Source organism: Pelodiscus sinensis, chromosome 6 (assembly GCF_052426305.1).
Source record: "Pelodiscus sinensis isolate ZL-2025 chromosome 6, ASM5242630v1, whole genome shotgun sequence".
In the NCBI taxonomy this organism is placed as follows: domain Eukaryota; kingdom Metazoa; phylum Chordata; order Testudines; family Trionychidae; genus Pelodiscus; species Pelodiscus sinensis.
In genome coordinates, this window is record NC_143057.1 from 903,355 (window position 1) to 928,425 (window position 25,071).

At 51.9% G+C, this 25,071-nt stretch overlaps 1 protein-coding gene across 1 annotated transcript; it reads left to right on the forward strand.

Moving 5' to 3' along the window:
• Positions 1 to 1,348: 1,348 nt before the first annotated feature.
• On the forward strand, positions 1,349 to 11,402 carry HEMGN (hemogen). The gene is made up of 4 exons (XM_006114824.5): positions 1,349 to 2,540; positions 7,558 to 7,648; positions 9,092 to 9,345; positions 11,185 to 11,402. The coding sequence occupies exons 1-4, from the start codon at positions 2,459 to 2,461 to the stop codon at positions 11,292 to 11,294; spliced, it is 537 nt and encodes a 178-aa protein (XP_006114886.2). The 5' UTR covers positions 1,349 to 2,458; the 3' UTR covers positions 11,295 to 11,402.
• The last annotated feature ends 13,669 nt before the right edge of the window (positions 11,403 to 25,071 follow it).

A 25,071-nucleotide genomic window follows, 5' to 3' on the forward strand; every position in this document is an offset into this window, starting at 1 on the left:
CAGGAACATTATTAGCATGTCTCCCCCAGTGCCTGAACAGGAAGCCCCGCCACGCTGGAATGGGAGCAGATCACTCTGCAGGCCGTTTCAGAGCCTTCAGTCAAACCTCAGTTGCTGGCCAGCAGAGCCAGCCCCACAAAATGTTTCAAGTGGTTAAGATTCTGACAGGAAATGTTTCTCCTTTCTAAGTGGCGCCTTTTGCTCTGTCCATAGGCACTCAGCCTAACTGCTATTGCCTCTTCCGCCCGGCCTGCTGGGAACCGAAATCCCAGCCCCGCTGTGTCCACACCCGCCAAAGCGATGGAGCCACCTACCTCAGGACCTAGGGCAAGGGCATGCACAGAGCGACTGAGCTAACACTGGTCAGGAGGGAACTGAAAGGAAAAGGCCTAAGCTTGCCTCTAATGTTAACTAACTTCAGGGGCTAGGCCTACCCAAGAGGTGCTCGGCAGGTGGCAGGATCTGGCAGCTGCAGCTGCAAGAGAGGGACCAAGCCAGGCAGAGAGGAAGTGCTTTCTGAACTGAAATGTCTGCTTGCAAATTTCCCAGACACATCCTCTTTGAAAAAAATGTGCTTGAACAGAGGATGGAGGATGAAAAAACAGGCTGTGCCCAGAAAAACCCGGCAGTGTGGTAACCCTGCCGGCTTGCCCCGAGTCAGCCTCTGCTCAGAGGGTACATGGGGCCAGGACCCAGTCACTGCATGTGCATCCCTCCCCCCCAGGAAACGGCGAAGGCTGCTCACCCTGAGGAGGACCCTTGTTAGCATCCCCCACCCTATTGGAAAAAAACCAGGACTATGTAGCACTTTAAAGACTCACAAGATGGTTTATTGGGTGATGAGCTCATCACCTATTGAACCATCTTGTTAGTCTTTAAAGTGCTACATCATCCTGTGTTTTGTTTCAGCTACACCAGACTAACACGGCTACATCTCTATCACTATCCTATTGGAAAAGGTACTTACAATGCACAGTCCCACAGCTGCATGCACCCTCAAGGTGTCACCCTCATTCCGTACAGCCTACTCAGTATAGTCCAGGGCAGAGGCCATCTGCCACACGACTCATGCCTGGTATCAGTGTGTTCCTGGGCTGCAGGCTTGGTCATCAGGAGTCTGGGCACTGAGTCCTTGGCTGTGACTGCTGCCCAGGGAATAGCTCCTTGTGCACCCCAGATCGGTGCTGGCTGCTCACTGGCTGGAACTGGGAGCAGCAGGAAGGTGTTAGGGCCTCACACTCCACGTGGGCACTGCCAGGCTGTAATGCAGCTGCTGCTCAGCATGCTGACTCCAGCTTGGCACTGAAGCTGGCAGCTGAGGGCCTAGGAAGCTCTTTTACAGTCTCCTATGTCAGCTTAAGGATTCTGTGCATACTTAATTGAGGGATATGTCAGTACAGCACAGCTATCCTGGCTTTACTCAGGCCCAAATGAGGTATGAGCAAGGGCAGCCGGCCACCAAGGCCTGACTCAGCAAAGCACACCAGCAGCAGACCTCAAAGCTCATTACCAACGAGCTCACTGTCATTAGCCAGCTTTCACAGATGGGGAAACTGAGGCACGGAGGGGGTCGATGATGTGCCCAAGGTCACCAGCAGAGCCACTAATGGAACATGGATCTCCTGAGCCCCGGGCTAGTGCTCTATCCACTAGACAACACTGTCCCCACTACATGAGCAGGGCTCTACACATGCAGAAGTGTTTGCTGGGCTGGGGCCTGGCACGCTATTGATATCCTGAATGTGAGGGCTGATGCTGTCTGATTAAGGGCAAGACTGAGAAGTGCTGCCTCAAAAGCAGCCCTGCCGGAAGAAAACGATGGGCCCGGAGCCTGCTGAGTGGGCGTTACCAACATTCTCACCGCAGGCCGAGGCCTGGAGCGACACACCCTAGGCAGTCTTGCAGAGAACTGCCGGCATGGCATGAGGCCATACCCAGCCGCAAACAGCTCTCCTTGGGGTAAAGCCAGTCGTCTTTCAGCGCCCAGCCCCAGGGATCTGAGCAATTTACTCCTGTGCTGAAAGCCTATGGCCACTTAAGTACCAGACTTGAACAGCGAGCCCTCTCACTGCAGCGATGCCCCTTTTGTGCTGGGCTTGCCCTCCTGCCTCTCTCACCCAATGGGAGCAAGTAGCAGGTGCTGCTACACTCTCCAATTATTAAATATGAGGGTCCCCACTCAGCCTTTCCCCTTCCTGTTTTAGGCGCCTGGCTTGCCACAAAGCTGCAGCCACTCGACAAGGCATGAGCCCCAGCTCCCCTGCTCTGCCACACGATAAGAAGAGCAGGACCAGCCCAGTGGCCAGGCCAGATAAGCCCTGTGGAGTGGGCGGGCTGTTTCTCTCTCTGACTACTCCTTGAGCAGTATGTAGCCCAAGTGATCCTGGAGGCGCTTACTGCGCAGCTGAGCTGTGGTGCAGTGAAAGCACAGAGCCCCAGCAACACCCGGCAAAGAAAAATGGAGGGTTTAGAAAAGGACCATCCTTACTCGGAATCTTCCCAGCAGCCGCCATCAGCTGGAGAGGAATACACTGCACCAGGTAACATTGCCATGACTGGGGGAGCAGGAGCCTGCTAGTCCAATGCGTCACAAGTGGGGCTAGCATCTCTCTCTCAAGCTATTCTGGCATAAAGTCATTTTCTTAAACTAGCCTAGTAAAATGTCCAGGGTGGCTCTCAATAGTCACCAGGCGATAGATGCCGATTGTGGGAGATGCCACACCTCGTTTGAATCGTGGGCAGCCTTCGTCACTAGAATTCTTAGTGAGTTGCAATGGTCTCTCTTTTCTGCTAATTGCATCCAAAAAGAGTTCAGTGATCCAAACGATGTACATACGCTGTGGTAAATGCTTGATATGCAGAGTATGGAAGAAACATATTTGCCTTGCATACAGGAAGTCAGGTTGTCACAAAAGGGAAATGCATTTGGAAATGCTTCTCAGCGCGATCAGAATCCAGAGGCATTGCCAATTCCCTGTAACGGTACATCAAATGGTATGCCTCTTGGCTTTTGACTTGACTTTGTCAGTCTTTGTGCATCCATACTCTTCTGGTAAAAAACTCAGGTGTTTTACTTAGGGGATCTGGCCTGTGAGCGACATGTCACTGCAAAGTCCTGCCAGGTGGTGTGAAAGCTAGCTAAATTACTTCTTTGACCAGCACACGAATCTTGGCATCAGATGTGGAGTGAAATCCGAGGTCCCAGAATATTTTTCATAAGACAGTTTTTTCATTCCAGTTTGAGCAGGCCCCATACAGGTGCTAGTTGGTAACTATACTCCTGACTTCAGATGCCAACCTACCGTGACACTGCATAATAGAATGCAAGCAAACATTAGTGAGACCACTCTTCAGTCTTTCAGCGCCCTCTTGTTAGACTGGGCTGGCGGTCTCTATCAGTTAGAAGTACAGTAATTGGCTGGAGTGTGAAGTTGGTGCAGGTTTAGTACACTTAGCCTGGAATATTTTTCTCAGAATTTGTTTCTCAGCAAGTTTTGACAGTCTCTTCGCTCACAAAAAGAAACAAGGGGTTGACCTCGGTTACACCTTCAAGAGCCAACGTGCTTGGTAGCTAAATGCATCCTGGTTTAACAGCCGTCAATGAATTCATTCCATCAGTCCTGTGAGTGGCCTTCTACCATTCAACATACCAGCCTTCTCAGCAACTCTCCTGCTGCTTTGCTATTTGGCAGGCAACAGGTTATGACATCGTGTGTCACTAAAATAAGCCCTGGGGGGGGACTGCTGTTCAGGTTGCCCTTTTTGTATGTTTAGAGCATCATGTTTTATAACATTCGTGTGTTGAGAATTAAGGGAAACTTTGGCTGCTGACCAGGACTGTCAAGCTGTGGCACGTGTCTCTTACTTTATATTGTCCACTTCCTAGTATATTTTTTGAATCACAGTGTAATTTCCCACCCTTTCCCTGTCATGACTGTTCAGAGTGCAAGCTTCTCTGGACAGAGCACATCTCTGTTTGGGTGTCTCTATGGGGCCCAGGCATTATTATAAAAACAATAATTCTGTAGCCTTGTGTTCAGTGCAGAATGGGCTCCAAAGCCTAAGAAAGCAGCACTCCCAGGCTATGTCTACACTGGCAGGTTCCTGTACAAGAACTCTTGCACAAGAACATGGCCACATGCTTTTGTGCAAGTGTGTCCATGGCAGTGTGGACACGCTCTTGCGCAAGAAAGCTCTGATGGCCATTTTAGCCATATGGCTTTCTTGTGCAAGAAACCCCTTCCGCATGTCCACATTTCCTTCTTGCACAAGAAGGCTTACACCTGTTAGAAAAGCGCGTAGCCCTTGTGCAAGAAGCCCTCTCTTCCGACGCCGTACTGTAAATCTTCTTGTGCAAGAGTGGGGGGGCAATGTGGATGCTCTGTGGAAGAATGGTCATTCTTGCACAAGACCCTGCCAGTGTAGACATAGCCCCCGAGTTAATTGCTCCTGGCTGGGGTTGGAGATCCAGAGAGGGATAGCCATGGCTTAGCACACAATCAGGAGCTGCTGGTTTTATTCCCAGAAGAATCAGATTCCTTGTGCCCAAGACATTTGGCTGCTCCATGCCTAGTTTCCCTATTTAGTGGTAACAACCCTCCTGATTCTCCTAGGGCTTGTTTGGGAGGCTCAGTGAATTAACATGCTTTAAGGCTGTTGGCTGGATGGTGCTAAGTGTAATTAGTGGTACCCTGCCTCATTCCACACTGCCAAGCACTCACCGGCCCTTGCTGGAGATGTTGCAGAAATTCATTATTCTGCCTGTGTGGCACATCCGCTGTCCTGTCTCACAGCAAAGGGGCATGCTAGCAGCTCTTTTACACGGCACTCGCAGCTGCTGAGGCCTAGGAAGGGAGAGCCAAGGTGCACGTATGGACCTAGTTATCGTGCTGGGGCAGTGACGGCCCTTGGTGACAGAGTTCCAAGCAGGCAGGCACCCTACACAAGGATAGCTCTGGGCTGGGGCACAGGCAGTTGGGGTGGAAATCCTGACTCAGTGACGTCAATGGGAGCTTTGCCATTGATGGCAAACGTTGGGATTCCAGCCCTGAATTCTGGCCCCAGCTCAGCCACGTGACACTTGGAAAGCCACTGAGGCCCAAACACCGGCTCAGTGAGGACTGATTCATTAATACGTGGCTGCTGGAACCCTTCACACGGAAGAAGTGGCGTCTTGTGCTGGACCCCACCCTTCTATCTGCAGGCAGCCTTCAGCCCATGGCGTCACTGGGTGAATCTGCACTGTGGCTGGCCTGTGCCAGCTGGCTCAGACTCAGCTGAGTTTCATGGGGGGGAGGCAGGGCAGACGTGCAGCCTGTTCTCTGGAACAGCCCCAGCTCGCAGGTCCCTGGAGCCCGAACTCCAGCTCAAGCCTGGGCCATCTACAGCACAATGGACCAGCCCCTTGGGCAGCACCCGCTAAGTGCAGTGTAGACCTGCGCTGTGACTCGCTATTCCCAGCAGGGACAGTGGGCACCAGAGGCAGGAGAAGGCAATGCCTTCCCAAACTGCCAGGCTGGCCCCACTCCCACTGTGCTCCCAGCTCTGCCCTCCCCTGCAGCTTCATATGATTCTAGGTTGTATCAACAGGCGTGTTGTAAGCAAAACTCGTGAAGTCATTCTGCCGCTCTACTCTGCACTAGTTAGGCCTCAGCTGGAGTACTGTGTCCAGTTCTGGGCGCCACATTTCAAGAAAGATGTGGAGAAATTGGAAAGGGTACAGAGAAGAGCGACAAGAATGATTAAAGGTCTAGAGAACATGACCTATGAAGCCAGGCTTCATGAACTGGGCTTGTTTAGTTTGGAAAAAAGAAGATTAAGGGGGGACATGATAGCGGTTTTCAAATATCTAAAAGGGTGTCACAAGGAGGAAGGCGAAAATTTGTTCCTCTTGGTTTCTGAGGACAGGACAAGGAGTAATGGGCTTAAAGTGCAGCAGGGGAGGTTTAGATTGGACATTAGGAAAAAATTCCTAACTGTCAGGGTGGTCAAATATTGGAATAAATTGCCAAGGGAGGTGGTGGAATCTCCCTCTCTGGAGATATTTAAGAACAGGTTAGATAGACATCTGTCAGGGATGGTGTAGACGGAGCTTGATCCTGCCTTGAGGGCGGGGGGCTGGACTCGATGACCTCTCGAGGTCCCTTCCAGTCCTATTATTCTATGATTCTATGATTCTATGATTCAGCAGGGCTCCCTCCAGGCTCCTGGGACTGTCTGGGCTTCAGTTGTGCTGCGTTTGGGGTTGCCCACCCTCTCTGTGCTCTGGGACTGGTGAGGCTGGGGCCAGGCACTGCCTGCTATGGGGTGGGTGGGTGGGCAGCCTGCCCTACAGTGTGGGGACTTGGCTCCCACGGGGAAGCTAAGCCCAACGTATACCCACCACCCAGGGCAGACAGGAATGTTCCTGGCCCAGGTTGTCCGTCTGAAACCCATTAGGCCTCTCTCCAGCCAGGCGCTAAGCTCTCCCTCTGCCCTCTGCACAACTGCTTGCCCTGAGCATTCAAGTGCGTTCCCATAGGGGCCGATCCCAGCCAGGGGTGCTGCCTCTCACAGGATCTGACCTGGCCACAGGAGAGGCCAAGTGCAAGCTCCTGCCGCAGGCTGCCAGATGACAATCCTGAGTGGATCGCAAAGCCCTTTGTAGCAGAGCGCAGGGCCATTACCCCATTTTACAGACAGGAAGTAAGCTCAGTCAAACTGGGTCAGACCGACAGCCCATCTAGCCCAGGGTCCTGCCTGCCAGCAGCAGCCAATGCCAGGTTCCCCAAAGGGCGTGAATAGAACAGGCATCCCCTGTTGCCCATTCCCAGCTCTAGCAGTCAGAGGCTAAGGACACCCAGAGCACAGGGTTGCATCCCTGACCATCCTGGCTCAGCCACTGATGGCCCTGTGCTCCAGGAACTTCATCCTGTTTACGGAGACTTTGCCAAGGTCGCTCAGCAGCCAATTGCAAAGCTGGGATTAAAATGCAGGTCTAATGAGTCCCAGGCCAGCATGTAGCATGAGGCCACAGTGGATACCCGTTGGGGAAACCTTGAGATTCATGAACATGTGGCAGCACCCTTGAAGCAATGTGTGATAAACACTTGAGCCTTCAAACTGCAGCAGACGCAGCTGAGAGAGCGGTAGAGCCAAGGGCCAGGCCCTCTGAGAGCTGAGGGAGCCAATGATGGGACCAGCAAACAATGAGAATGGGTGAACCATCGGCAGGCTTTCCAACCAGCAGCTCTGCAATGATTTAATGGGCCACAATGTTCTGGATGCTGCTGCCCTGTGGGATCGCCTGTCCAAGAAGCTGGGCATGCCCAGAGCACGCCTGCTTTCGTAAAGTGCTACTTGCGGCATGAAGGGTGTGAGCTCTCATCCCCTACCTGCACTCGCAGGCGCATTGCTGTCCTGGGGGCTATTCACAGAACAGCTCGCCGCCTGGGCCTGAGGTGACTCCCTTCCACCCCAGGATTCTCCTGCCTGACTCACCCTGTTGTGCCCGTCACCCAGGAAGACTTAGCACAGGCTGCCCGTCAGCCCCCCACACTGACAGCAGGCTTGTTGTAGGAGCCATCACGCGCCGCCTGAGAGACCGAGAGCTGCTGAGGAAGAGGAAAGCAGAGGCACAGGAGAAAGACACCGCGGAGTGGGTTCTGAGGTAAATTGCACTAACCCCAGGGGGATTTTCTCTTGGAGACAGGATGCACCCAGCTCCGCAGGGAACGGAGCTCTGTGCTCAGGGCTCACTCAAGGCAAGGGGGGCAGAAAGCCTTTGGCGCTGTTCTGCAGTATCCCCTCCAGCAAAGCGGGAAGTGGGCAGAGCCTGGGCTGTGAGCTGCTGCTGGGATTGCCCCCCCCCCCCCGAGGAGCCACAGGGCACCCCGGGCAGCTTGCAGGGCAGTGTGGCTCTCACCCAATGGAGCCCTGTCCCGTTGAGCATGTGCAGTGGTAAGTGCAAATAGCCACGCCTGGGCAGCAGAATGCCACACCGCACGAGTGCTCCAGGGAAGTGCACAAGAGAACAAAGACCCCCAGTTCCAGATCTGCTGCTGGTCAAACGTTCACACGTGTCCTGGTGAGCTCAGGGATCACTGACAGAGCACATGGGGGAAACCAACCTGCTGCCCTGGGCTGGTACAGGCTCAATGGCACCCTCCAGCCTACCCCAGTCGCAGAGCTGCCAAGTTGTGCGCAGCTCCTTCCCCCCCCCCCCAACTGCTCCAGGAGCAGTATATGGACAGCCCAATGGCCTGTCCTGTAACACTGCTTATTGTGCACATGCAAGGGGGCTCACGCTAGTTAAAGTCCTTTGCTCGGCTGCTAGTCCCTGGCAAATCCCATTTGAATAGTACGGGTGAGCCTTTCTCCAGGCCGTGGGACCTCTCTGGGGGCATTACAAGCCTATCAGGCCCACTTTCAGTTCCTGGAGGGCTGGGAGCCACCTCTCACATGGGATTATGGGCAAGCTCTGGCCCACATTTGTGTATAAACCTAATTCACTGAAGTTAGCCCAGGTTATTGCAGAATATTGCCCTGTCACATGCACTATTTCTCAGTTTGCTTTAAGACCTGAGCAGCTGTTCCATGACTGCAGTCCCTGCATAGGAGGGAATAAGCCCTGAACCCACATGGGTGGAGATGGCAGGCAATTCCCTACAGTAGGCTGCTGGCAAAACGTGTGGCTTTAGGCATGAGCCCGTGAACCAGGCAAGCTCAGAATTCACCAGCCGTGTGCACCAAGCCACGGGACAGACAGGCTGTGACCTGTGACAGATGGAGCTGGCCCATACAAAGCCCTTGTGCAGCTAGCTACAGCTGGAGAGCTATACTTAGCCAGTACAGGCTAGTTTGCTGAGCAGTGGGAGAAGTAGGAGTGGCAGGAATAAGCGACAGCAGCAGCAGTGCAGGTTTGCTGGCCTGGTGGTGTCCACACTAGGAGCTCTTTGCCAGTCCAGCTACCCTGACAAAGCACTGCACATGGGGGAATCCAACACCCAGCTCCCAGGGAATGTGCCTGGCAGCTGGGGGCTTTGCTCTCCTTTGGGCCTGGCCGGGTCGCCCCTGGTTCCCAGCCCTGTGTGACACTGCAATGTCCTGACAGAGAGCGGGGCAAGAGCAAAGGGCCAAAGAGGGGCCGAGGAGCAGGGAGAGGAAGAGGCCGGCAGCAGGCTACAGAGCCAGAGCCTCAACCCAAAGGGCCAGACGATGTGGAGGAGGAGCCAGCAGAGAAAGCACAGGCATCTTCAGGGCACAGCGAAGAGGAGCCTGCCCTGTCTGGGACTCCAGAGCTGTCTGGCGGGACTCAGCAGGAGACGGTGGAGGGGCCCCCAACCACGGACACACTGCATCCAGCAGGTAAGTGCTCAGACCTGTGGATCCCAGAACATCCACACGACCTCTCCCCCTGCTGCAGTGAGGAGCAGCTGCCCTGTCAGTCATGGAGCTGTGACAACAGCTTTGGAGCCGCGTCCTCCCTCAAGCCTGCCTTTGCACATGGCAGCGACAACCTCCTGCCCCACGCTCCAGTCCCTTGGGCCACACGCAGACAGGCCCGCTTCCTTGGCCATTGGTGCCGCAAGGCAGGCATGGAGCTTTTGGCTCTGACCAGGCCTTTGGGGGTTTCCCCGCCCCATAAGTCCCTCCTAGAAGGGCTGTCCCAATCAGTTCAGAGGGAAGCCCGAGCCTTGTCCCCTGAGGGACCCATTCATCATCGCTGCAGCCTGGCAGGCAGGTGTGGAGATGCTGTGGCACAGGACTGCTCCCCATGGGTGCCTGGGGACAGCTGCAGAGCTGCCAGGTCCCTGTATAACCTGACCCTCTTCCTAGCTCATTTAGCACTGTCAACAACAGGCTGTTCATGTTTATTCCACCGGGGGTTACCTAGAGATGTGGCTATTGTCACTGATGGGAACGGGAGAGCCACCCCGCAAGGACTTTGACACCAATCCCTTAGGGCTTGCATGTGCCTTGCATCCAGAGCCCCAAGGATCCACCCTTACATCCAGGGTCCATGTGCCTCCCAGGTCTCTGTTTGGGGAGCAGGGGTCAGACCTGACACACCTGCCTGTCGGTTCCTTGCCCCATGGGCTCCATTTTCTCTGACACCCAGAATGCTGCTTCTTTGGGACTCAGCTCTCTGGTCTGGTCACTATAACCCTCCCTTCTTGAGTGACAAATGCTCTCCAGACAGCCCCCCTCAGCAGTCTGAACTCCACTGTCTGGTCCCTACCACTTCCCCAGGGTAGGCCCATCCACACCTCCAGGTTCCAGTCCAGGGACCCTAGACCTGCAACTGCCTTCTCAGACCCTGTTACTCTTTGCCTGGCTGCCTTTCCACCTCTGAGCTCACCCTTCTAGTACCCCCACTCTCTGGGTTTGCCAGGCCAACCCACACAATAAGAGCAGACTACAGCCCCACACTCACAGCCCTTCTCCCAGGCAGAACTGCAGACTACTGCCACCGCCCTCTTTCTGCTGCCAACTTCCTGGCTTGATTAACATGGCCCAGCTCCTCCTCCAGTTGGATTTCATCAACAATTAGCCTTAGCAATCCTAGGCTGTCTACATTGGCGCAATCTTGCACAAAAGCGACTGCTTTTGCACCAAAACTTGCTGCCTGTCTACACTGGCAGGGAATTCTTGTGCAACTACACAGACATTCTAATGTATGAAATCAGGGCTTCTTGCGCAAGAACTATGATGCTCCCGCTCAGGAATAAGCCCTCTTGCATAACTGTTTTTGCATAAGAGGCCAGTGTAGACAGGCAACAGGAATTTCTTGTGCAAGAAAGCCCGATGGCTAAAATGGCCATCAGAGCTTTTTTGCACAAGAGAGCGTCTACACTGGCATGGATGCCCTTGCGCAAACGCACATGCCAGTGTAGACACTCTCTTCTGGAAGAGTTTTTGCACAAGAACTCTTCCGCAAAAGCGTTCTTGCGCAAGATCGTGCCAGTGTAGATGTAGCCCTAGGCTTTCCTCCAGCAGCAGGTTAATTGGCCTCACTTGCCCCTTAGGGCTTTCTGTTGCAGGACACGCCTTCACTGAGGGCTAGAAACCTTTCCTTTTATTAAAAAGAAAAAAAGCAGCAGCAGCTGAGATTCTCAAGTGATTACCTGATTTCAGCAGTTCTGGCATTAAGGAAAATACCATGACACTCAACATGGAAATGGTTTTTCTCTTCCTCTTTTACAGAGCTTGGGGAAGTGCCAAAGTCAGAAGAAGCAGGCATAGCAGAGGCACTGAACATCCCTCTGGGAAATGACCACACAGATAATGGATACTATCCCTCCATTTTATTTTGATCCTTTTTTCCGCCCTTTCCATTGGTTTAGTCCAACTCCAGCCACTGTAGCATGATTTAGATCTGCTTTTCCAGGGTGAGCAATAAAAACGAAACACTTGCACCATCACCTCCCATCCCTGGTATTTCGCCTACCAAGGAATACTGGGGAAATCAATTCAACCTAGTGATGAGCCAAGAGGAAGCAAGTAGCCAATTAAAAGGCTTCTCCTTAGTGGAGCGGGGCAAGGCATATAACCGGGCGTAAGGCTGTCCTGTATGCCCCGGGCTGCCACACCTAGCAATCCCTCCTGGGTCTGCCTCTGCATCAAGCACCCTCCTCCTCCTCCTGGGCTATGTCTACACTCGCAGCTTCTTGCGCAAGTACAGCCGTTCTTACGCAAGAATCTGCAGAGTGTCCACACTGCCCGCCTGCTCTTGCACAAGGACATTCACAGTACGGCGTGGTACGAGGGCTCCTTGCACAAGAGCTATGCTCTTTTTTGACAGGTGTAAGCTCTCTTGAGCAAGAGGGCAGTGTGGATGCTCAGCAGGGATTTCTTGCGCAAGAAAGCCCTAAGGCTAAAATGGCCACCAGAGCTTTCTTGCGCAAGAGAGCGTCCACGCTGCCATGGGAGCTCTTGCACAAAAGCACAACTCACATGGCAATGTGGACGTTTTCTTGCACAAGAAGCCGCGAGTGTAGACATAGCCCTGGTGTCTGCCAGCTCAGGGCTTGGGGAGTGCCCAGGACTCCTGGCTTTCATTTTGACCAGGTGGTTTCCCCTAGCCTCTGCTATTCCAGCCTGCTGGTGGCTAGCGCCCCATGGCAGGTGGAGCCACATGGGGTCTGTCTAAGGTCCCTCTACCCAGGCAGTACAGAAAGATCACAGTGGGCCCAGTGGATCCACCGCCTGCACCCAATAGCCTAGTGATTAGCATGGGTCAGGCCCCCTCATTCAGCTGGGAAAAACCGGGGCCCTTTTCCACTGGGCATGGGTCACTTACTAACTTAGCCGTGTGAAGAGACCTAGTCGTGTAAATGTGTTTTCTTGTATTGCCCTGCCAGCCACTGCTCTAGGCAGCACATGGAACTGCTCGACAGTCTGCTGGCAGCTGAGCACTAGTGGGCCGGGGTGCAGTCGATGAGAAGTTTGAAAGCAGAAGCCATGTGGCCGTTGCAGATAATTTCCAACTGAAAGCTCCCGCTTGGCCATTACACCACTGAGTGCAGCCTACGTCTAGTGGTTAGAAAGGAGCACACCTTCCCATTGGTACACTCCCATACGCATGGGGTCTCCTGATGAGACTCCCTTATCTGTAAGGAGCAGATGCCTCGGGTTTCTTCCCACCTAGCCTAGGACAATGTTTTCACCTTGACGTGTGCCCAAATCTGCTGGGAGCGCGGAGGTGCCAGGCAGGATACCAGTTTCTCATATTCACAATAAAAGGGACCTTTTCTCCTAAAACTCCTATTGAACTTGCCAAGAAGACAGTACCTTGCACAGCCCTGACACCCGAGACATTACCTTTCTAAGTGGCAGAGGAACATACTTCTCCTCTCTAGTGATCACAAGAGCACTGCAGAGAGATGACACTAAAAACAACAGTCCTCCGGTGTCATGGAAGAGGCTTGCAGTGCCGTAAGTGCTGTGTAGCAGTTTAGCTGGCCTGAGCCACAGGGCTGGCACTAGCAGGCGATACGGAATGGTTTCCCTTTTGAGCCAGGTTGTGGTGACAGACGCGTTGTTTGGCAGCGTGCATGACACGTGCCAGTGCTTTGGGGCTATCATGCCGTGCTGCTTGTGGACAGAGGACTATCCGCTTAGCAGAGGCACAAGGCTGGATTGGCTCCACTTGGGTGCCGTGCTGGAGAGGCCCAGAGCAGCGATGACACAAACTGCATTTCTATTCAATGTGCATTAGTGGCCAGGCCAAGCCCTGCGATCCAGTGTTGCTGTGAGCAGTGCAGTCCCAGCGGAGCTCTGGTTACTGGGGAGGAAAATGTGCTCCCCTCCCCTCCCCTCCCAGGGAGCAGTGGCAGCAGAAGGACACAGAGAGGAGCGACCGCCTTCCTGCACAGGATCAGCCTGAACAATCGTCTTTGCCTGGCCCAATATCTCCTTTCAGCCCCAAGCTCTCCTCGCAGGCCTTGCAAGCACGCGAGTGCTCACAGCAATGCAGGGAAAGGAATCGGGTTGGGGACCACCCTCGGCATGGTGTCTAACACAGTGCCTGTCCCTTGGTGCCTCTCCTCACACTACAGTCCAGCGCTCCTGAAACAGGACGGGGGAAGATCCAGCCCCTAGACATCAACCTCCTTTCCTTTGGAGAAAACATGCAAAGGGGGACAACATAAACACACCATAATGTGAGGCAGTCCCAGCCCAGCCCAGCCCCCTCTCTGGGGCAGTTCCCTGGAAGCCGATGGGGTAACACCAAGGAGCCATTTCCCCTCCTACCACAAACCAGTAGCTGCGGCCCATGGCAGGCAGGACTCACCTACAAACCTACTCCTGATACTTTATGTATAGAGGTGGGGGACAGAGCATCTTTCTCCCCCCCCCCCCTATTTATTTCGAGTTTTCTAATCCCCTAGTTGTAACTTCGGTCATCTGAAGAAGTGCGCTGCGCCCACGAAAGCTCATGATCCCATCTGCATGTTTTGTTAGTGCTGCCAGACCATTTGCTTGCTGGTTTTTTCTCCTAAACAAGACTTCACCTGGCAAATGAGTGACTCATTAACCCTGGTTATCAGTGCTGCCTGCTTGTCACAAAGGCTGATTCACAGGAATCTCCTCCCTGAGGGAACAAACAGAAGCCTTGATAACTCTGTTTGGTAAGTCGCTCCCTATGTATCAAGCAGAAACCAAGACACACTGGTGCCCATCTGGCATCTGCCCCTCCCCAGCTAGACCTGCCAAGACTCTGTCAGGAAACTGCAGCAGCTGGAAGCCAGGAGAGCTGCTGCTCCCACAGCCCTGCGCACCATGCTGCGTCCTGTCCCTCACACATGCCGGAGCCCGGCTGCATGCACAGCCTGGCCTTTCTCAGCAGACGTTAACGAAGCCCCGAGGAAAGGAGACTGAGTTTCTGAAAGAGCTGGTCCAGTCTGGTGCTGACGTGAACAGGCAGGATAGAGAGGGCCACATGCCACTGATCAACTGTTGCCTCCACGATGGGGAAGGCTGGGCCCTGGGAGCTGCCCGGCTGCTGCTGAGCTTTGGGGCCAGGGTTGGGCGGAATGCTCTGATCCACGCTGTGCTGTACCAGCGAGAGGGTCTGGTGGGGTTGTGCCTGGGTGCCCTGGACTGCGATCTGAATCACGCAGACCAGGACGGGTGCACAGCGCTATGGCATGCAGTTGCCACAGACCACATGGCCATTACCAGAATGATCATACGGGCTGCAGATCAACAAGGCCAACAAAGATGGACTCACCGCGCTGATGCAGGCTCATCACCAGGGCCACACAGCCTGTGCCGACATGCTTAGGGATACTGACACGAGCGCCGCGCTGGGGAGGAACCCAGTCCACATCAGGACGGCTAAGGGGGGAAGGCCCAGGCCACAACAGGCAGAGTGAGAGGTTGCTCGCTCAGTCCCTCTTGCCCTGCAAGCCCCTGCCCAAAAACCTGTGGGAGAACAGAAGGAAACTGCGCAGGAGCCAAGAGCTTATCCAGCTGTGTGGAGAGGCAAAGGGAGGCAAAGGGCATCTGGCTCGAGCAGGCAAGCCAAACCTCACCGCTGGCACAGGGAGCCCTCCTACAACCCAGAATGCTGAGCAGCTGCCAGCCACTCCTGCGGACTAGAAGGCCCGCCAGCCCATTGGCTCCCATGGCAAAGACTGGAGACAGGATTTGGAAAAGCTCACAGAGCTCCTTCAAACCCAGCTCACACCAACTTTTCGTTGGAACGCCACCCCCGGGCCAGCCCTGAAAGCTCATCTTCCCCAGCCGGGCAGCCAGGCTGAGCTGGAGGCCCTCCTAGTGAGGAGGAGAAGCAGCCAGAGGCTGTCCTTCGACACCAGACAGGATGTTTTAACCACCCCCTCCACGCCGAAAGGCAGCACTGGGAGGCGGCGCAGCATAGCAGCCATCCCGCTCCACCCCCTGCCTGGCCAGAGGAAAGCTGTGTAAGGCAAGCAAGGGAGAGAACATCAGCCCAAGCCCAAGGAAACAACACAGCTGACAGTGTTTGATTATTGGCAGCAATGGCCCAGGCTGAACGTCTGTGGGTGACACGAGACTGAGCCCTGGAGAGCTACTCTTGTGAAGGAATACATCTGCAGCCCCCATGGCCTCTGCATTGGCACGAAGACAGGCAGCGCAGAGCGAAAGATGCCCTCTGTTTGACAGGGTGGGGTAGGACAGGCATTACTGGATTTGTTGTGGGACTTGCTGGTTCTCAGTAGTTACAGGCAAAGTGCGAATGGCCTTTTAACATAGTTTTGTGCGGATAACATTCCATCAATAGCATCATCTTCACTCAGCAAAAGCCCACAGCAGAGATGCCTCTCGCCAGAACACTTCCCACAGCCGTTGGCGGGACACACTGGGGCGGGGGGCTGCAGCCCATGTGCAGTATGGCGGGGCTTTGCTACATGGTACACAGGGAAGGCAGGGCCCTTCAAAGTGTCTGCCTCTTGTAGTACTGGCCCGCGCATCCATTCCAGCACCTTGCACTGAATTAGTGACTAGCACCCATGCCAGCAGCGACACCTAGTGGCAACATCCATTATGCACCATCCCTTAAGGCACTACTCAGAGTACAGCAGATACTTGACAGTGGCAGAGATTCTGGACAATAGCTACCCGTGCCCCGAGTCGGGGGTGGGGGCGCTATGGGGCATTTACTCATACCTACTGAAAGTCTCACCACTAGACGCTACTGGCTCTGCTCCTGATATGACATGTTGAGTCCTAGCAGGAAACTCTAGCAAACTGGGCTGCACTAACTGGCCTGAGGAGCTGTGTAAAGGGGGTGCAGCACTCGCCCCTTGAGTGCCCTGGGCAGAGTGCAGTACCATGGTCCTCTCTCATGCTTGAGCCCTGAGAAAGCTGCTGGCCAACCTTGGCAGGTCTGCAGCAGCTCAGCCCTCTGACCCAAGGAACTACAGAGTCCAATAGAGAAAGTCTATTTGCCATCACTAGAGTCATCCACATGTAGGCCCTTTAAATGCAGTCCTTTGGTTGGACTCCCAAAGAAGCCCTGTCCCACCCTGGGGTTGATACCACTTAGTCTGCAGTGGGTAGGGGATTCTGGGCCCACTCACTACTTTGGGTTCCAGCTGTTATCCGATTTGCCTGATACCTTGAGGTGCGCTCATTTATTAGTTACTCTTTGGTGAGAGCGGGGTCAGTAATTCATCATGTGCTGTTTTATGTTTATGTCACTTGTGCACTCATCCAGAGCCCTACTTCTCCCTTCTGCAAGGTCATAGAGCTGGCAGAGACCTCAGAAGGTCAAGTCCAGCCCCCTGCTCTAGGCAGGACCAAGCCCAACTAAATCAACCCAGCCAGGGCTTTGTCAAGCCGACACTTAAACCCCTCTAGGGATGGAGATTCCACCACTTCCCTAGGGAACCCATCCCAGCGCTTCCCCAGCTAGTTTTTCCTAATATCCAACCTAGACCCTCCACTGTAACTTGAGCCCATTGCTCCTTGTTCTGCCATCCCTCACTACTGTGAACAGCCTCTCTCCATCCTCTTTGAAACCTCCCTTCAGGAAGTTGCAGGCTGCTATCAAATCCCCCCTCACTCTTCGCTTCTGCAGAGTAAACAAATCCAAATCCCTCAGTCTCTCCTCGTAGGTCATGCGCTTCAGCCCCTTAATCATTTTAGTCGCCCTCCGCTGGCCCCTCTCCAGTGCGACCACATCTTTTCTATAGTGGAGGGACCCAGAAGTGGACACAGTACTCAGCTGTGACTTCACCAAAGCTGAATAAAGGGGAATAATCACTTCTCTGGATCTGCTGGCAATGCTCCTCCTAATATGCCATTAGCCCTCTTGGCTACAAGGGCACACTGTTGACTCATATCCAGCTTCTCATCCACTGTAATTCGCAGGTCCTTTTCTGCAGAACTGCTACTTAGCCATTCAGTCCCCAGCCTGTAACAATGCTGGTCCCTTGCTAGTCGCAATTCCGATTGCGCTTTCACTTTCCTAATAACTCCCCTGCATTCTCGAGCTATACATTTATACCCCTCCCTAGTCATCTGTCCAAGTTTTCACTTCTTGTAAGCTTCCTTTTTGTGCTTAAGTTTACCAAGGATGTCCCCGGTGAGCCAATCCGGTCTCCTACCATATTTGCTTCTCTTGCTGTGCATCGGATGGCTTCTTCCTGTGCCTTCAATAAGGCTTCTTTAAAATACTGCCAGCTGTCCTGGACTCCTTTCCCCTTCATGTTAGCATCCCAGGGGATTCTGCCCATCAGGTCTCTGAGGGAGTCAAAGTTTGCTTTTCTGAAGTCCAGGGTGTGTATTTTACTACTCTCTTTTCTTCCTTTGGTCAGGATCCTGAAATCTACCATCTCATGATCACTGCTTCCCAGGTTGTCACCCACCTCTACTTCCCCTACTAGTTCCTCCCTGTTTGTGAGCAGAAGGTCAAGCTGCGCATGGCCCCTAGTCGGTTCCTTCAGCACTTGTACCAAGAAGTTATCCCCAACATTCTCTAAAAACTTCCTGGATTGTCTGTGTGCTGCTGTATTGGACTCCCAACAGATGTCAGGATGATTAAAGTCCCCCATGAGAACCAGGGCCTGTGATCTGGAAACTTCTCTCAGTTGCCCGAAGAAAGCCACGTCTACCTCATCCACCTGATCTGGCGGTCTATAGCAGACACCAACCACATCATCACCCCTGTTTCTTCCACCTCTAAACTTAACCTATAGTCTCTCAACAGTCTTTTCGCCCTCTAAATACTAGAGCTCCGAGCAATCATATTACTCTCTTACATACAATGCAACTCCTCCTCCTTTTCTCCCCTGCCTGTTCTTCCTGAACAGTTTATACCCTTCCATGACAGTGCTCCACTCATGCGAGTCATCCCACCAAGTCTCTGTTATTCCAATCAAATCATAATTCTTCGACTGGGCCAGAGCTTCTAATTCTTCCTGTTTGTTTCCCAGGCTTCTTGCATTTGTGTACAAACACCTTAGATAGCCAGCTGATCGCCCTGCCTTCTTCATCCGAATCAGGGGTCTTCCTTTGTTGCTCATTCCTCCTTGTGTTTCTTCCCCGTATCCAACTTCCTCACTTACCTCAGGACTTTGTGGTCACCATCCCCCAGCGAACCTAGTTTAAAGCCCTCCTCACTAGGTTTGCAAGCCTGCCTATGAAGATGCTCTTTCCTCTCATCATTAGGTGGATCCCATCTCTTCCTAACAATCCCTGTGCCTGGAATAGAGTCCCATGGTCAAAGAAACCAAAGCCCTCTCTCCGACACCACCTGCACAACCACGCATTTACTTCCTCAATTAGACAATCCCTATCCGGACCTTTTCCTTCAACCGGAAGGATGGATGAGAACACCACTTGCGCTTCAAATTCCTTGATCCTTCTTCCCAGCGCTACATAATCTGCTGTGACCTGCTCAAGGTCATTCTTGGCCGTATCGTTAGTTCCTACATGGAGAAGCAGGAAGGGATAGGGATCCAAAGGTTTAATCACTTTTGGAAGACTCTCGGTCACATCCTGAATGCGAGCTCCCGGTAAGCGGCACACTTCTCGAGATTGCAGATCTGGACAGCAGATAGATGACTCAGTCCCTCTTAGGAGGGAGTTCCCGACCACCACCATCCGTCTTCTTCTTTTGGGGGTGGTGGTCATGGAACCCTCATCTCTAGGACTACGCATCCCATGCCTTTTGGTAGATGGTGTTCCCTTCTGATTTCTTCCCTGAGAGGTCCCTGCCACAGCATTCTCCACCACAGTGCCTGTGGAGAGAGCCTGAAAGCGGTTACTTACCTCTACAGGAATGGGTGAAACCTGGGTTGGCCTTCTTCTTCTAGAGGTTACATGCTGCCAGTTTTCTTCCTTGTCCTGTACTGCCCTGACTGGCTCTTCAGCCTGCTGTGCCTGCAGGATTAAATGCTGCCTTCTATTGAGGAAGTCTTCATCCTCTCTGATGGAACATAGGGTCAATACTTGGGCCTCAAGTCCCCTAATTTTTTCTTCCAAAATGGCGACAATCCCTTCTTTCTTCTGGGAGGAAGACAAACATGGCACATGCTGTGCAGGTACAACATCAGACCTATCACTATCCATACCTGCCTTCCTTCTTAGAGACTCCTCAGATGTTATTCAATGCCTCTTTGTAGGGCTGGAGTGTAGCCAAAAGATTTTAAAGAATGGCAAGTATATCTCGCTCCCTTCTGACTCCCCTTCCTAACTCCCTCTCCAAACTCCCTGTTAGCAGTCCCTGTTCACAAGCTCCCTGGTCGCTGACTCACTTCTTTTTAAAGCCTAGACTGCCGGGGTATGCCTACTCTGCCACCCTAGTTCGAATTAGGGTGGCTAAAGTAGGCATTCGAAGTTGCAAATGAAGCCCGGGATTTAAATATCCCGGGCTTCATTTGCATCTTGCCGGGCGCCGCCATTTTTAAATCCCCATTAGTGTGGACTCCGTGCCTGCGGCTACACGCGGCACGGAGTAGGTAGTTCAAATTAGACTCTCTAATTCGAACTACTGTTACTCCTCATGGAACGAGGTGTACCGGTAGTTCAAATTAGAGAGCCTAATTCGAACTACCTACTCCGTGCCGCGTGTAGCCGCGGGCACGGAGTCCGCACTAATGGGGATTTAAAAATGGCGGCGCCCGGCAAGATGCAAATGAAGCCCGGGATATTTAAATCCCGGGCTTCATTTGCAACTTCGAATGCCTATATTAGCCACCCTAGTTCGAACTAGGGTGGCAGTGTAGACATACCCCCTGATAGCTCCTTCCCCTGATTAAAGCTCAACCAATGAGCAGAGGCTTCTAGATTTCAAACCCTAATTAGAAGCTCACAGCTTCCACCTGCTAGCCACAACACACACTTGGAAGGGAGAGAGGGGGAAGGGGAAAAGGAAAAAAGAAAAAAAAAACACCAAACAGCCAAACACAAGCTCAGCAACAGCAAGAAACCCCTAAACACAAACACACACTACAGACAGCCACTTCCCTCAAGGGTCCTGTATTAGCTTCCTCCTTCACCAGGAGAACTCCCTCTCCAAACTCCCTGTTAGCAGTCCCGCCCAATGGAGCTACCCCGCAAGGCATAGGTTCCCCAGAGCTGGGTTCTCCCAGCCCTGGAATCAGGTGAACACGTACACATTGGCAGAGCACATCTGAAAGGACCAGCAAAGCCAGCACGAGTCCAGTGGCACCTTAAAGACTAACCATTTCATTACGGCATAAGCTTCTGTGAGCTGCAACTCACTACATCAGCTGCATGAAGGGGAAAAAAAGACGGATTGTGGGTATGGCCCATGGGGCTGCCAGAACAGTAACTCTGATAACACTGGGCTTGATCTTGGGACAAGAAGTTACTAAGTTACAGGGTGTTAATTGGGGAAATCAAATTAATACCTTAACCAACAGACCAGGCAACACAAGCGTTGTAACCGTACCCGTTATGGACCAGAGTATGGGGGGCTGACAGGCCAGTGGTCGGAACAGGCATCTAGGCTGAGAAATGAAACCAACGGCCAGCACCAGAATCAGCTGCCAGTTACCAGAGCCAGGGGTCAAGCCAGAGTCAGAGGCTGGATTTGGAGCCAGGACTGGCAATGCATGGCTGGAGGCGAGGCAAGAACCAAGCTCAGAGCCGGTGCATGGTGGGAACTGAAGCGAAGGCAGGGGTGAGGCAGGAGCCCAGAGTGAAGCAGGAACAGAGTTGGGTGCAAGAGGCACAGCAGAAACCACCCTGTTGCTCAGACAAACTACCTTTGCCTCCTTCTGGCTTAATTAGCTTGGACCAATGGGTGGAGCTGGGTGAGCCTCCTGTCAGGGCTTCTGTGGGTGTTTTCTTGGCTGAGGTTACAGTCCTACTAGCTCCTCAGCTCAGCAGCTTACTGGGTGGAGAACAGGATGCAGCCACTATTTGGGGCCTCCTTGGGCCTGGGACAGCACAATACCATGCTGCCTATACAGCTGCCCATACGGCCTTCAGTGAGCTTAATCTGAACCTCCTTCATCCTAGGCTGTAAATCCTTACCAAACCTCTGTACACATTCACTCTTCCAGGTGACCTTTCTCGCCATACGGGGGACAAATGCGGTGGACTCAGGAGCCACCTCATAAGCAAATAACAGCGAGGCAGCATTTCATCCCAGTCACCTGCCCTTTTGTTTGCATGTACCCTCAACATAGTAAGAGTCCCGCTGCACCTTTCAACTAAACTGTCCCCACGTGCTGTGGGGCAGATCCCAGCCGTTTGACCCCCACACATGTAATATAAAGGGAAATTAAAAAGTGCAGTTCAAAAAGAGAGATGTCTGCAAGCTCCATGAAAACACTTAACACACAATACGGGCTCAAATTAAATGTATACCCCACATTAAAACACACAGTAAGAGGCCCCCAAAAGTGCCACTGTGGCTACACAACAAAGTAAAAGAAGTGGTTAGAGGCCAAAAGGCATCCTTTAAAAATTGGAGATAAAATCCTACTGAGGAAAATATAAAGGAGTATAAACTCTGGAAAGTCCAGTGTAAAGTATAATTAGACAAGCCAAGAAAGAATGTGAAGAACAATTAGCAAAGGACACAAAAACTAACAGCAATTTTTAAAAGAACATCAGAAACAGGAAGCCTGTCAAGCAATCAGTGGGCCACTGAACAGACAGGACACTAAGGGAGCACTCACGGAAGACAAGGACACTGTAGAGAAGCTAAATAAATTCTTGGCATCACTGCAGAAGTCTTCACTGCAGAAGATTTGAGGGAGATTCCAATACCCAAGCCATTCTTTTTAAATGACAAATGTGAAGGCCCACATTCAGGTGTCAACAGAGGAGATGTTGGAACCGATACATTAAAGAGTAATAAGTTACCAGCACCAGACAGTATTCGCTCTGAAGGACCTCAGATATGAAATTTCAGAACTAACAACTGCTTTATGTAACCTATTGCTTACATCAGCCTCTGTACCAGATGACTGGAGGCTAGCCAGTTGAATACCAATTTTAAAATACTTCAGAAGTGATCCTGGTAATTACTGGCCAGTAAGCCTGACTCCAGTACCAGGCAAATTTGTTGACACTATAGTAAAGAACAGAATTATCTGACTGAACAACCAACTGTACCATGTGCAAACTTGTTAGGCATTTTAACAGCCTTACACAGAGTCACAGACAGTCCCAGGGGTTGCTCCAGTTTGTCTTGCCATTTGCCACCCAAATGAGCATATCCCTGCTACAGATAGTCCCTGACATCTAGAATCACAGCAACGTTGAAGTCATTTCTAATCCCAAAGGCCCAGTCACTTACCACAGGACAGTTGCTTGTAGCCAGCCCTAGAATAAACAATATAAAGGTTTATTAAATAGACAAAAGAAATTAAAGAGTTATTTACAAAGTTAAAGCAAGGAAGCAGAAACACATGAGTGAGTTACAGTCTTGTATTTCAAAAGGTAATAGAAGTTTCTGGCACATCAGCAAGCTGTATTCGACCCTTACTGCTAACTTAAGCTAAATAGCTAGGGATCTCTTGCTTATGCCTAGAAACACCTTGCATCCCTCCCAGAAGCACAGAAATATAGGAATCCTTAATTCCTTTGGTTAGGGTTTTATCCCCCTTTTTCTCAAACTCAATTGATGAGATGGGTCTACGTGTATGATTCATGTTTGGGGAGGAGAGTGGAACAGCAATAAGAGTCTTTAGTCCTTTTACTGATGGATGCTCACTCCAGACGTAGGGAGTTACCATTTATGAGCCTACCCGTGGCCTGTCAGGTATCAATGGGTCTTCTCTTTCGGGAGGGATGTAACAATTTCTGCAGAAGAGCACTCTTTGCTCTCATTAATGTCACTCTCCTGCACGGGAATTCAGACCATCACAAAGGTTCACACTACACCCACTCACATGTTACATTACCACATGGGACATAGGAATTACTAGTAAGAATAATTCACGTAGCAACTCCAAATGCTCAATGGAGTGTAAACATGAAACCCTTTATAATACCTAGTCTATCAACATGAACCTGCAAGTTAGCCAGGCAGATTCCTGTGTAATCCACACATCTCCTGGGTGTAGTGCTCTGTCCCATCTAGTGGCAATGAGACCAGGGGTTAATGAATCTGCTCTACAGCCTTCCCTAAGGGCTGTGGCTTTTAGCTCACGCAGTTGAGGGTCATGGATTTAGCTTCAGAAGCGCCGGGTAAGACTCTGCCCACTGACAACTAGGGTCTATTGCTGTTGCATTAGCTCTGCATTTGTCAGAGCCCACTTGAGACAGAAGCACTTTGGCATGACTTGGCACTGGGCCTGCCAGAGTCACAAACCTATCCAAGGTTACATAAATAGTCTGTGGTAGAACTAGGGACTGAATCCCAGTGCAGAGCCCAAGACCTTCCTTCCTTTCTACACATAATGTCATTCCCAGAGTTGTGTTTTCTCACTTTCGGGATAATTACTTCAATTACTCTAAAGTGCATTTGCTACAAAGCGTTTTTGTTCAAGTGCACGACTCATCCATCCTGCAGTCTTGTGGAGGGGCTAAGGAATGTTGTTTGTACTAATTGCAGCCAGTTTGTTATTAAGTGGAAAAAAAGTGTCGACTTTGTGTGTCTTGTCATTACATCTGTGTAATTGCTGGCCCAGGCAGATCTCCCCTGGGAAAAGCTAAACTCTTCTCCCTTGCACAGAGTCATGAGTCCCTGCTGGGCTGAGGCCAGGTTCTCTAGCAATTCTGCTCTGTGTTCTGGGGAGCTAGCATGCCAGTACTGTGGCAGAGCGGGGGGGAGGTGATGGCTTTTTAACTTCTGTTACTATTCATTTGCACTAAAATGTAATTAATGCTGGAGTTCAAGGGTCTGCCTCATTTCCTCCAACATGGGCCTGAGCCTGCCCTCTGCAGTCAGTGGGAGCTTTGCCGGAGAGATCAAAGGATGCAGGCTCCAACTCCCCTGGGCCTTAGCACTGGGCACCTGTCATGGGGCCTGCAGGATAGAATATTGGCCGCTTCCATGTAGGCAACAATTCTTTTGTAATGTAACCCTTAGAATCAACCCCTGTGAGAGCCCTGGCTTAATCCACAGACACTACTGGGGTTGATTGTAAGACCTTTCGGGCAGGAACCACGTCACTGCACATATCTGTACAGAACGTAACACAGCAGGTACCTGCCCTGAATCAGGCCTCTAGCTGCTACTCTGCCATAATTCTTTCATGCTAATGTGTCTAAAATGGGCAGGGGCAGGCCACTGATGTACCCCACACGTGCACTGCATGGTCCAGAATTAAAACAGATTCAACCCCATGGACGATTCCCTCTTGCCCCCAAAAGCGTACGAAAGATGCCATTTTGTGGAACGTCACTAAAAAGGCATGCAGATATGTGACTGAATACTCCAGGTTTTACTGGGGCCTTCCCATTATGTGAGTAGAGAAAAAAACATCTCTCTTTGCATGACTTAATTCAATAATTATTATTGAGACATTTTGTGGTTGTACATTCTGATTAGATCAGTTGATTAGATTAAGTGCACTATAGATGTTTAACACAGTTCTTTGAGGCTTGCATTCTGAAATCACGCATCTACTAAAACTTCACACATGCAAATAAGATCAAGAGACGATAGCTGTATGG

Coding starts and splice junctions, on each gene's coding strand:
- HEMGN (XM_006114824.5), top strand. CDS start 2,459: ATGGAGGGTTTAGAAAAGGACCATCCTTACTCGGAATCTTCCCAGCAG. Junction 2,541..7,557: donor AGAGGAATACACTGCACCAG/GTAACATTGCCA, acceptor GGCTTGTTGTAG/GAGCCATCACGCGCCGCCTG. Junction 7,649..9,091: donor ACCGCGGAGTGGGTTCTGAG/GTAAATTGCACT, acceptor ATGTCCTGACAG/AGAGCGGGGCAAGAGCAAAG.